Genomic DNA, 14,161 nt, shown 5'->3' with positions numbered 1-14,161 from the left:
GTGACAGTGATTCTACCAACTCGTGCTAACTGAAATACATAAGAAACGAAAGCTTAATCAATCTAATAAATTAGTACGTTTTCCATAACTTGACGAAAGAAGTACTTACAAAGACTTATTTCACTCTTCTTTCAATAACTTTAAGGGGTCACATGGGTTTACGGGTTTCAAAAAATCGAATTTTTTTATTGTCTTATTAAATTCTACAACACTTCTAGAATAGTGTCCTAAATTTTCAAGTTGATCGGAGTAAAAGTTTCGGAGATACAGCTTGAGAGCTTGCGCGCTCGAGGCTAGCTAGAACGTGCGTTTTTCTCGGAACTGTGTTTTTGAAGTCGATTGGCAAGATTTCTCAAGAACTATTCAACTGATCTTCATGAAATTTTACACAGGTCTTTGATATACAATTCTTAAAGGCTTGGACGAAGGTCCTCACTCAACTATTTGAAAATCTTGCGTTATTTTAATTTTTTTGTAAACATGTCTGCCTAAAATCCATTTTTCAGTTTTTTTCCTTCCTCCAAGTACTAAGTTGAGGTTTTATCTAAAACACGTATTTTTCACTTTAGATGATCGTGCAAAGAGTTATTCTGCCAACGCGGGAGCATCTTTTTTCCGACAGGTCACCGGAAATGGCATCGAAGTGGTGAAGCTTAAAATATTTTTTCCAAAAATTTCAGAATTTCTTTGTTAATAGTATATGTTTATAACAATTAAAAGTTCTAATAAAATATTTTATTTTTTATATGAGAAAAAAATTTTGAAAAATGGATATTTACCGGAGGAAACCCATGTAACTACTTAAAATGCTGCAAATTAACTGAAGCTTGCAAAAAATGGCATTCAAAAATTATTTGGTAATTTCATCTTACTTAAGGGATTATACGAGTATTAACTTGCAAGTCAGAAAAATCGCATTTTCTTTGGAATTCTTTTTTATTGAAAAGGCATTTTATTTAATAAATCAATATAAAAAGAAGAATGAACATTTACGAAATTATATGGATTTTGATAAACGGCATTTTATTTTGAAAAATTTAGGATTCTCTTGAACCCGTAGCCGGCCTTCAGGAGGCTCTCCGAAAAAAGGTGTCAGGTGGTGAGCAAGATTTTTCTGCAAAAAATTATTTCAAACCGACAGCAAAAAAATTATTATTACAATAGGTGAATTCAGGTAATGAGAGAAGGAATAGTCGAAATTTAAACTGTTAACAAAATGCCGGCTTCATTGTGAAAAAAATTTCACCTCAGATTGATAGAAGTGAAAAAAGTAGAAATTATTAACAAAAATCTTACTTCTTTGACTTATACTTGGCAAATAACTATATCTAAAAGATCACTTGAAATTTTCAAATCAATCGATCTAAAAGTTTCAGAGAAATTTCTGCACCGACTTCAAAAACAGCGCCTCGGGGAAAAAAATTCTTACAAATGTGCAAATATCCCCGAAAATATTTACCGGATCAACTTAACTTCTTCGAAAAATATTCTCAAATTCATGTACTTTCAACATATAGGCAAACAAAGTTCACAATGAGATATAGCGCCTTAAGTACCTTGGTTATCCGAGAATATAGACAGCCCCTGTGAATTATAGACATAACATTTTGCACACAACTGTCAACTTATTTATTCATTAAAAAATTCTTTAAATGAATATTTATGGAGAAACCCCTCCAATTCGATAAAACTATTTCAATTCAATTTGGTAAATAAAACATTTTCAGTGTGGTGAAACTCATCCAGCAAAAATTTAATCAAATTTGACATTCTTCCCGCACTCGCTTACAAAAGAACGCGCTTTCCGCTAAGCACTTATAAAAAATTACAAAAATTAAGAAATATTTTCCTAACTGATTTCGTGGAAATTGTAAATTGAAGTCGTGACCACAACAGCTTGGGTGAAGTGTTCAAATTAGTACGAAAGAATGTTTTAAAACTATTTCATTTTAATGCTCGCTTGCCGATAAGAAATTCTCCACTTTAAAAAGACATTTTGACATGAAAACCGCCTATGATTTTTAAATGCCATTAAGAAACAACATTGTAGACTTGAGGTATACAAGTACATAGGCTCTAACTTGACTATTAAAGACATAAAATCTCAATTAGGCGTACTTAGCTGCCCTCGAGAGGTGTCACTTAACAATTTTGTAATCGACGCGAGAGCTGAGTCGATTGACATAAACAGCTGCTGTAACTACACTGGCTGACAGATCGCGCTAATTTTTGGCATCATAATTAAGGACAGTTGTACCAACATAGGAAAAAAATTTGCCTGTCTTCCATATAAACGGGAATGAGAGGGGATAATTAAGAATACTTTCTTGACAGAGTGTATAAGTGGCATCGATTTTGACATTTCTCAACACACGGTCAAATATGCCAAAGAGTCCAGATTCACTCAGCATATACGAAGTAGAGGTACGCCATTAACACATTATTACATTCCGGTAGTGCTACAGAAAACATTTAAGAAGTTTTTCCTTTGACTTTGTAAATGAATTAAAAAATAATAATTACACTTTTGGAGAAAACAAAGCTTCAACTTGAAAATACCTGAATCCAACAAGCAACTCGTATAAATCAAAAAAGCTAGAACAGTCAAATATAAATAAAATAGAAAGGACATATACGACTTTAACAGATATCCATGAAATAAATTCAATCATGTTGTTGCTTTCACATTAACTTCAAGCAAGCATTCCAGATATCAGGCATAAGGAGTAGAGACTTGCCGAATCGAATACGGCAAATATATGATTTTCATAGCTGGTTACAGCTTCCATAATCCAGTACTAAAGGGTGATCCAAGTAGAGGTACTTTTTTCAATAGCCTTTTCTTGACTGATCGCGCGTGAGTCGTGTCAAGCTGTCATGTTATTTTTGTTCAGTATTGTTTGGCATTTCATCATGGAAAGATTTACGCCTGAACAACTTTTACAAATCGTTCATCTTTATTACGAAAATTCACGTTCATATGGTCAACGTAATGGCCTACCCATCTTGAGACCCAGCATTCATTATTGGATAATATTCGACCGAATAGACCACGTCCGTAGCTGAGAGTGTACACGAAGACTATGGAGAGTCGATACGGCGAAGTCCGCAGCAACTCGGACTGACGTATGGAACGGCTTGGCGAATTTTACGTCGAGATCTTAAATTGAAAGCTTACAAAATACAGCTTGTGCAAGAACTGAAGCCGCTCGACCTTCAAAAGCGACATTGAAAAGGTCTAAGAAAACAGGCGTTTTCGAGGCAATTTTTGTTCAGCGATGAGACCTATTTCTAGCTCAATGGGTATATGAAAACAAGCAAAATTGCCGCATTTGGGACGACGAGCTAAAGAGATTCAAGAGCTGCAATTTCATCCAGAAAAAAATAACGGTTTGATGTGGTTTGTGTGGGATCGTGTGATATCACACCACTAGACTTTTCTCTGTGGGGATATGTAAAGCATCGATTCAGGCTTTGGAACAAAACAAAGCGGGTGTAATTCGCCAGTTACCAGTCGAAACGCTCGAAGGAGTCATCGAAAATTGGACCCATCGGAAGAATCATCTGAAACATAGCCACGGCCAACATTTGAAAGACATAATAAATGCCAAAGAAAAAAAGTAGGGAAGCTCGAAATGAATCACCCTTAATAAATGATCAGCATGACGAGCTGAGTTGATATAGAGGTGTCCGTTCGAGCGGGTTGATTTACTGGGAGCCAAAAAAAAAAAACGAAAAATCGCATATGTGAGAGACCATTGGTCTGAAACCGGTGTCCAGACCGCGATTTTTTAGGGATCTTAAAAATTTGTATGTCAGCTTTTGAGATATCCGTCCTTTTCTACCAAAGAGGCAGCTCATTTATCGGAACCACCAATATGGGATCACTATAGTATAAAGCTGTCATACTGAACGATCGAAATCAAGTGCTTTTATAAGAAACTTTTTTATTTGGCGAGATATCTGCTTTAAACTTAACATAGATTATTACCTAAGGCAATGGTGTAATCTGCGGAGAAATTGTTATAATCGGACCACTATTGTATAAAGCTATCATACAAACGGATCGATTGAAATCAAGTGCATATATGATTTTTGTTATATTTGAAGGGTATTCTTACTTTAAAGCCACCGAAGTTAACTTTTTACTTGTTTTACTTCGAAATACTATTTTAAAATTATAAATTACAGCATATTTTCAAGTTTTTGCATATTTATTCCATCGAATTGTTTTTCATTTATATTTGTAGCTTATGTATATTGCAAATTTTTGCGTTCAGTTACAGGCTAATGTGCAAACTGATATAAAAATAGAAATTCTATAAATGTCAAACAATCCAGAACACTGCTGAATATACATATATGTATGTGTCTTCATACATATCGATTATATGTATATTTGCTGTATGAAATGCTCACGTGCTTTTAAAACCATATATGTAAATGCGCCAGTTTTATGGTAATGAGGGAAATATTCAGAGAATGTAATATTTTTTCAATTATTCTGCGGAAAATGAATTATTATTGAGTATTGTAATTTTTCTGTGTTTATTAATTATAGCAGTACAAATTTGCAGAGAAATCTGACTGCGCTTAAATTTTTTGACAACTTTACAAAGCTGAGCGCAAAATATAAAAGGCTCGAATGACAAGTGTAGAAAACAGTTAAACGTTTTGAGCTCTTTTCCTTGGTAAAGAATTTACACTTAAATGCAGCAACAAAATTATTGAGTTAAAATCAATGGCAGAGAGTTGGAAGCCGCATAAAAATGCTATAACTGTTAACTCATTTTGTTTATGCCAGTCTATTGCAATTATACCAGTTTGTTCGACACGCCACTATTTAAAATTTGGCAAATCCAAAACAAGCATCCGCGCAAACATTTAGTTTGATGTAAAAAAGTAAATATTTTTAAACGCCCTTCGTGTTACTATAATATATAGTATGTATATATTTATATTTTTTATTTGAGCAAGTAGGTATACGCTTGAGAACATTAAAATATGCAAGTGCATTTCAACCACATTTTCTATTCGCACTCAGTACATGTGATATATACATATGTTCATACATCTGTATATAACTGGTTCCCTCAGGTTGTGCAAGTACTTGTTTGTCTGGCTGCCTCTGGAATTTCGTTGTTAAACTTGTTTGTCGATCGAGTTTTTCAGTTTAATTGAAAGTGAAACTGGCATATGCACAAGTACATCCCTTTTGGCTGCGTAAATATCCAGGCAAATGTAAATACACACATCCATACTTATGATAAAACAAATAATGCATTTTTGGCTCGAACGAATGGCAAATGGCAAAAGTACACTTGTCCACAAAAACTAGTTTAGCAGCAGGACGCGTCGCGCACATTTATCATATATTTTAGTTTCAGTCACTATAGAGTATAATTGGCATTTCTGTTTAACTAAATGCGGTTTCAAATAGTGAAAGGTTATAAAATATATATTTTACATTTATAATTTGCAGATGCCTTATTTACTAAAATGGTAGTGTGGTGAATCGAACAAACAATATGCTTAAGGGGTTATATACACTTGTGGATTTCAAAAAAATTATTTTACTTTTGCATTTACAATATTTATTATATGCTCTACGGACTACTCAAACAAAAGCACTTACGGCCATTTTAGACATAGCAGCCGTGGACATTGCCGGCAGATGTATTGCTGCAAAGTATGCTCTAAGTCTCAGGAAGGCTGGGGATCGGTGCTTTTTGAGCAAAGATTTTTTTGTTCAATTAAAAAAACTAGAACGTCGAAAATTTTTCTCCACTAAAAACAAAAAATTGAAAAAAGACAAAAAATTCACAAAAACGTCGAAAAATCATGACCAAAATTTGCATTATTTTTTGTTTTTTTGAAAAATGTCTGCCGAAACTTTTGGTTTTCACTTCGTTCTTTGGTTTTCACTTCGTTCAATACCAAGTTTACTTAAGTATTAAAACCACATTTTTTTTTTTACTTGTGACGATACTGTAAGAAGTCCTGCGGTCAATACGTAGACATCTTTTTTCCGAGAGACTGTTGGAATTCACGTCGAAATGACGGAGTTTTGAATATTTTCCTTTTGAATTTTCACAAAATCTTTTTAAAATATGTATATTTCGAATATAATACAAAGTTTTAATAAAACAAAAAAAAATCTTTGTAAAATATGTATATTTGGAACATAATGAAAAGTTTTAATAAAACAAAAGTTTGAATAAAATATTCCTTTTTTTATATGAGAACAAATTATGTAAAACAACAAATGCCGTTTTTTCCTCTAGGAAACCCATTAAACTCCTTAATTCAAATAGAGGTATCAAAAGAGAAGAAATGGAAGAAGATTTTCAATCGGACGCTATGTTGTATTTAAGAAAATATATAGAAGTTGTCTTCGGCTTCCCAAATTACATTATGAGTCCTAATAATTTCATGATCTTAGAGAAAAATGTGTTTTACCGGGCTTGAACTTTTTACGAAGAAACAGAAAAACTTCTTCTTCTTCTGTATTGGCGTAGACACCGCTTACGCAGTCAAAGGCGTGATTAAATATAGCGAGAATATTCTAAGCATTACATATTTCAGAGACGTAAGAACGGCAATTTCGAACGAAGAAAAGATGGGTAAATTATCTCAGTGCTACTCTGAGAGACTGTATTCTGATTTCAGAAAATAAGCAAGAAGTAAGTACATTTCTGCCAGCTGATATTTTCGTCGAAATAAAATATATTTTTCATTTTCAACAAAAAACTGCCAGTAAGCCCTTTAATAGCTACTAAACTAATAATTGGGGTACTCACAATCCGTCGTAAAGCATCATAAACTCGTAAAATTATAAATTTTTACAATTGTTTCAAAAAATTGTTGTTGGATTTCGTACAAAATTGAACACATTTGATGTTTTTGAAAAACTTATAACTTTATGTAAATAAGCTTTTTTTGATTGTTTTTAATAGTATACCACATGTTCTTTTCAATTATTATACCCTAACCAAGGGATATTAAGTTTTTCAAAATATTTCCAATGACCAAAAGTAAACGTTGAAGACTCTATAAAGTATATCGTCACCTAAAATGCAAAATAACGTAACACCACTTTTCTTAAGCTTGCAGGCGAAGGAGAAACGATAATTATATCTAGTCTATTCTATTAAGAAACCACTCATATTGAAATTTAAGTTTTGGTTATAAAGGTTATATGTATTGGTTATATCTGACAGCGGAAGCTGAAAACTTTACGATACTGTATATATAATATATTGTAGTGAATCGTAAGCAATAAAAAACTCAGTTTCGATTTTTTGGAGATGATATGTTATTTTGCATTTTAAGCCAGTTAAGTCAATTTAGCCATGTCCCTCTCTCTGTATATAAGCGAACAAGCCCCTCAGTTTTTGATATAACGATCTGATATTGTGCTCACTGCCTTTTCTTTCCAAGAAGGTACTCATTTGCCAGAAACATCGATATCGGACCACTGCAGCATATGACTGCCATACAAACTGAACGATCAAAAGCAAGTACTGGTATGGACATTTTTTTATATGACAAGATATATGTATTCATGAAATCTGGGATAGGTTATGGTCCAAAGCAGCGATATAATCTGTGAATATTTTGTTCAAATCGGACCTCTATAGCATATAGCTGCCATACAAACTGAACGATCAGTAACAAATTTTTATAAGTAACTTTTTTAGTTGAAGAGGTATCTTCAAGAAATTTGACAGCGATTATTATACAAGACATCGCTACAATTCTTGAACATATTCTTTACATCAAACCACCAAAGCTTATAGCTGTCATACAAACTAACCGCTCAAAATTAAGCTCTTCTAAGGAACATTTTGTATTTGTGAAGTGTATTATAGCTACGATACAGCCTAAGATGAGGTTTTTTCTTCTCCTTGGTTAAAAGTAAAATCTAGTTCGTTGCTTAAGTCTTTTGTGATCTGCGATCGCTTTTAGAACAACAAAGATCTTCCAATCAACTAGTAATATACGTTTAGTTACATTCTTCAATATTATTCTTCTATATTACACATAACGGAACGGATTTTTTATCCGATCAAAGACTGTCAACTCGGCAGAATTCTGCCACTACACAAAAACACATAATCTTAAAAAAAAAAAATAAAAATAATTTAGAAAATATCAGTAAGACGTGGTTCAAATAATTATTAGCTGTTCTTTGCTAAATTTTTCACAATTTTCACGTAAATTTTTTCAAAGAAACACTGAATTCTAACACAACAACAAAAAATACAGCATAGACTTACCAAATGTAAAACAGTGTTGACGACCTCCCGATTGGTCACCTGACCAACCTCGATCAGGCCGATGAGTACGGCGAACTTCAAATTGTCGGCGGTGGTCATCCTGACGATCTCGTCTGGCCGCTTAATATCACTAAACGGCGGACGTATTATGTCCGCCATTTTGCAAGTTTTATTATTTATTTAGTATTTAGAACAGTTTGATTTTGTTTACACGACACACACACGCACAATTTTTGTTTTAGTATTTTAAACACACAATTACGGATAATGCACAAATCCAAATATGTCGAATATTTGAATTATATGATTTTTATTGATTTCAAATTTTTAATTTTTTCTATTTTTTTTTTGTGACACACTAAATAATGAAATTGGAATTAGGTTACACTTTTCAATTTGATTTTATTTGGGGCACACATAATGCACAACATATGTTACATAGGTATCATTACGTAAATACATTTGAAATGCAAGGGGTATTGATAGCTGGATGGATGGATGCAAGGACGTACAACAGAGCTTTGATTTTGATAGACACTTTAGACGAAAATAGGTTTGAGGTGTTTTTTCGTGATTTTTTTTTTTGACCGAGCCTTACACAAGTTATGTAATATGTATGTATGTATGTAACACGCTTAAGCTGTCAGCGTTAGTTAATTACCCGTTGATTGATTCATTAAGTAATTTGTTATTAAGTGGAGAGAGAGCGTTTGTAGAACGCTTATGTTGGACTAATTTATTTGCAAACACTAATAACACATTTAAATGTTGCCATTAATTAATTGCGTTTACTATTACATAAAGTTGGTATTTAGTATTAATTATGCAGGTTGTTGTGCAAAGATATATCGATTTGTATATATTTTTGCAATTTTAAACTTTTATTTATATTTATTATATTAAGATTCAGTAATTTTATTTAATACTTGAATTTTTAGACACAAGCACATTGAATTTGTTTCAAGCAGCAAGCTATTTACTAGTTGGTTGCTTATGTAATGGGAGGGAATAACGGTAAGTACCTTTAATTTAAGTAGGTATGTATGTTTATGTAAAGAGTTTAAAATATTTTAAAGATATATATACAAGATTCTTTAATATATGTATGATTTAAATATTTATTGCTGCGTTTTCAAACACGTTTCGAAATTTTTAGGTTAGTTTAGGTTTTACTTTATATTAGCACAATATTTTAAACACTAAATTTGTAATTTTTCATTCAAAGCATTTCTTGATGCGCACAAATTAAGTGATTATAAGGACAGCCGGTCAAAGACATATCACACAAGGTGCTGAAAAGAAAAATAAACAAATATAAAATTATTTGGGGACGCGTGACAGTTAAATGAACATTAAACAATAAAAATTTTTCAACGTACAGTTACGTATATTCGCAAAGTATTTTGGTATTAATTTGTGGATATTTTTTTTATAAGTTTTAAGTAGTACTTTTTTAACTATTTAGTTTTTTAAATCTATTTTTGATAATGTTTCTATTTTATTTATTTCTTTTTTATTTTTTTAATTTATTTAGCAAAATTTTTTATTTTTTTTTTCAATAAATTTGCTTAGTATTTTTTATTTCTTAATTTTTATAATTCTTTCTATTTATTTTTTTTTTTCTTTATCTAGTTTTTTATAAATTGTTAGTAATATTTTTAATCCTTTATTTCTTTTTTTTAATAAATTTGTTTTGATTATTTCTTATTTATTTATTTCTGTTTTAATATATTTTTGGTAATATTTGCTACTTATTTTTTTTTCAGTAGATTTCTTTAGTATTTCATTATATTTATTTCTTTTTTAATAATTTTTTATTTACTATTTATGTACTTATTTTTTAATATATTTATTTATTTTATTTCTTTTATAATTATTATTTATATCATGAAAATTTTGGATTCATAATATAAATTAATATATTTATATATGTCTTTTGCAATTTTTTAATAATTTTTATAAATTTGTGTATTATTTTTTATTTATTTATTTATCTGTTTTAATATTGATTTTTCGTCTTTTTATGGCAATAATTATTTATTTTTCAGTGTTATTTTATTAAAGTGAATTTTTTAAAATAAAACGCATTTCATTATATTAAGGAATATTTTTTCTTATTTGAATAATTTTTTATTTATGTTTTATATATATTGATTTTCTTTTAGTTTTTTTTATACTAACAATTTTTATTTTTTTTCAATAAATTTGTTTTTTTTTTATTTAATTATTTATTTCTATATATTTTATATAATTTATTTATTTTATTTATATGTATTTTTTTATTTTTTTTATATTTATACTTTAATTTACTTATTTTATTTTTTTTATAGTTATTATTAATATCATGAAAATTCTGAATTCTTAATTTTATATTTATATTCATTTTCATTTTCATTTATTTCAGTTTTAGTATTTATTTATACTAATTATTTCTACAAATATGTATGTGTTTGCTTCCGGAATGAGAGCTCCAGCATATGGCTTCTATATTTCTTCAACGCATTTTTTTACACTTATGTAGATATATAAAGGTGTGTATTACAAATGTATTACTAATTGGTATTTACAATATGTTCTAGAATTTCACAACAACAATAGGGGATGAAATGTAGGACAAATATCTCAAATTTTATGTTCGCTTATTTAAAGCCATTACAGAATATCAATAAATAAACAGAAAACAATGTAAGGCACATCAATATATGATATGTATGTACACAAAGCGGTGTCTACGCCAATTAAGAAGAAGAAGATGTACACAAACACGCGTGCGGTTTTATATATTTTTATAATTTAAGTTGTCATTATTATTATTTTTTTTTATTATTGTTATAACTATTAATATTATTATTATTACGATTGTTATTATTGTTTTATTATTATTATTATATTTTTTTATATTATACGGATACAAAATACTTTTTAACAATTGTACTGTTAGTTGGTATACAAATTTCAATATCTTCTGATATCTGTATTTCACTTCTGTTTGAAAAATAAGGCTATATTCCAATTAGGCCAGCCTTCCAGTCTTCAAAATTTACATTTTTTTAGTAGAGTTTAGTAGTTTTCTTTTAAAAAAATAGATTAAGAAAATTTTTTTTAAAAAACGGTTTATGGGGAATTGAAAAAAGATTATTTTTTAATCATTTTGAATATTTTTATTTATGGGATATTTTCGATAAATTATTTAAACAACATTTTTTAATATAAATTTTAAATTTTAAATTTTTTTATTTTTTACCAAAACCAACACTTGAAGAACTGTTTTTTATCAATATCAGAGAACCTCCGTATAAATTTTTAAGCAAATCGGAGTGGCGACCTAACCCGAAGTGCAGACAAAAGTAATTTGTTTAAACAATTTGCTAGTTTATATATGAAAAAATTATCTAAAAATTAATTTAAGCTAGTTTTAATTTCTAATACACTTTAATCTCGCAAAATTTTTTAAAAACTAAAATTACAACTTTATCACTTTGCAAATATTTATTGCTGATTTCGAACATGAAAAACAGAAGCGAAAATTAAAGAATACTGTGTAAAATTATAATTAATAAATCATTAATTTGTTGCCCATTACTAGTTTTCAAAGTCATTTAAAATTAATGAAAATTTGTCATCAAAAGAGTGGTATGATATTTGTATACATATTTATATTTATATAGTATATGTATAATTGAAAATATTTCATTCAAATTAGAGTTACATAATCACAAGTTGTTTAATTTATTTTCAATTATAATAAATTAGTGATAAAAAATTACATTACAATAAGACATTTAAATTTAACATATTTACATACATACATATATACATTCACACCCATCCATATATGTGTGTATGTACATATATACATACACACATGGGTATATTTATTGCAAACTTGTTAATAGATCAATGCAGGTAATACAAATATACAGTGAAATCTCCCATAAGCGGACCCTGGCGGGAACAGCCATTCTGTTCGATTAATAGAAATGCGCTTAATATACTTAATAAACATCAACAAATTTTGGGACCGGTCGATGTGCACGATTAATGGAGTTGTCCGCTAAATAGAGCTTTCACCGTATATACATATATTTGTTTTTAATTGTAAATAAAAAGCTATAATAAAACGTTAAAACGTTAACGGCGCGTTATTTCAAATGCATGGTGTACTATGCGCATTGTTCTTTTTAAATTTGTTGTAAAATCTTTTACTTGTAATATTATTTAGATGCCTGTAGGTTTCATCTTTTATATTTTTTATTTTTAACTTTACAAATATGCACTTTCATTCACTTTTTTTACACATTTACTTAAAATTTATATAATTTCATGGTATTAAATATGTACATATATATGTAATTATTATGCACATATTTCACATTTACATTCACTTGTAGGTATGTATGTATTTAACGAAATGCCGGTTAACACAAAATATTTTACTTGCATTTATAAAAAAACTCATTTTATTGCATTCTCTTTCAATACCGCACTGTTCTAAAAGTTTTATTTCGCGAGAGCGTCAGTGCTTCAACACTTGATAAAATATCATTTATTACTATAAAATATAATATTTCACTTACATATACATACATACATATATGTAAAAAAAATTCCCAAGTATGTACACACATATTTATGTACATACATACATATACATATGTATTTAATTCAACGGAATAAGAGGGCGAGTAACTGCTGACGGAGTTATTCTCTGACTTGTATTATCTACCTTCTACCTGTACAAATAAATTAACTAAATTTACATGCATACACATAAACACAGGTATGAACGAGTACAAGTATATATTTAATATCAGTTGTCAAATATATAGACGTGTGTGCACAGATAAATACGTATCTTTTTACTCTTGAACATGTGTAGCAACGGAACACACACGCGAAAACTATAGGCGAGGAAGAGTGCACACGTTTAACGCAAGTTGAAATGTAAAGCGTTAAAAATTATTATTTCCGATGTGTAATATTTTCTTGGTTAGGAACACAGGTTACAATTTTGCGGCAATCAAGTATGGATTTTTGACACCAATTCATACATTTCTATCATTCATCAGTAATTTTTCACAAAATATGTGCGAAACCATTCAATGAAACAAAACTCAAAATAAATATGAATGAATTTTTTTAATAAAAAAACACAATTTCCCGGCACACAAACACACCACCGTTACGTAGTCGCACACACCTGCATATTAGCAAAGGCACAGTTCATGTCATTGGAATAACAGGGGATTTTTAACAACTCAATTCTTCCATTGCATTTCTCCAATTGGATTTTTCCCTTTGCCGTTTTCAACATCAAGTTAACATTTTGCATTCATAATATTTTTAAATATTCAATTGTTTTTAATGCGTAGCGTGTTGCTAAAGTGTGCCTTCACACGGCAAAGTACGTTGAAAAATCAATGAATGGCAACAACAACAATAATTTGCTAACATAAGTGGCAGTCACTGCAGCAGAGGCGGCGACTGCGCAAGCAAAACCAGTAGAAACGTCGGTAGTAGAGCACATTAAGAATAGAAAAATCATCAAAAGCAAGCAAGTCCCAGCATGAGTTGAGATTTATTTTAATCTCCACGATAAATTTTGTAACTAGCTGTTAGCTTGGCTAATAAAAATAAAATTTTTAATTTTAACTAATAAGTTATCCATATGTTTAATTAAGTCTTGTTTAATATATTGTTTTGCACTTTTCTAAATTTCAATAAACGTGTTCACTATCTTCTCGCTGGAAGTTATGAATCCTACCCCCCGCATTATATACAAATATAGTAAAAACACCCGTACATTAGCGGCAGCGACGCAACGCTGCACGTCAAGGTACGACGTCGACGATGGCGACAGTGGTTGCTACTGCTACTGCTTT

At 29.9% G+C, this 14,161-nt stretch overlaps 1 protein-coding gene across 3 annotated transcripts in view; it reads right to left on the bottom strand.

Annotated features, from left to right (window-relative positions):
* Positions 1 to 14,161, bottom strand: part of LOC126759799 (neurobeachin) — a 624,909-nt gene that overhangs the window by 610,329 nt on the left and 419 nt on the right. For 2 of the 3 annotated variants that reach the window (XM_050474910.1, XM_050474912.1), the window contains exon 2: positions 8,280 to 9,571. In XM_050474910.1, the coding sequence (XP_050330867.1) occupies positions 8,280 to 8,438 (159 nt within the window). In that variant the 5' untranslated portion in view covers positions 8,439 to 9,571. Of the gene's footprint in view, positions 1 to 8,279; positions 9,572 to 13,479; positions 13,845 to 14,161 lie in introns of those variants that run through there. The other variant, XM_050474911.1, reaches the window with a different exon arrangement.

Source organism: Bactrocera neohumeralis, chromosome 5, assembly GCF_024586455.1.
Source record: "Bactrocera neohumeralis isolate Rockhampton chromosome 5, APGP_CSIRO_Bneo_wtdbg2-racon-allhic-juicebox.fasta_v2, whole genome shotgun sequence".
In the NCBI taxonomy this organism is placed as follows: domain Eukaryota; kingdom Metazoa; phylum Arthropoda; class Insecta; order Diptera; family Tephritidae; genus Bactrocera; species Bactrocera neohumeralis.
The sequence above is the reverse complement of the archived record's forward strand: the minus strand, read 5'-3'. Positions and strand labels throughout refer to the sequence as shown.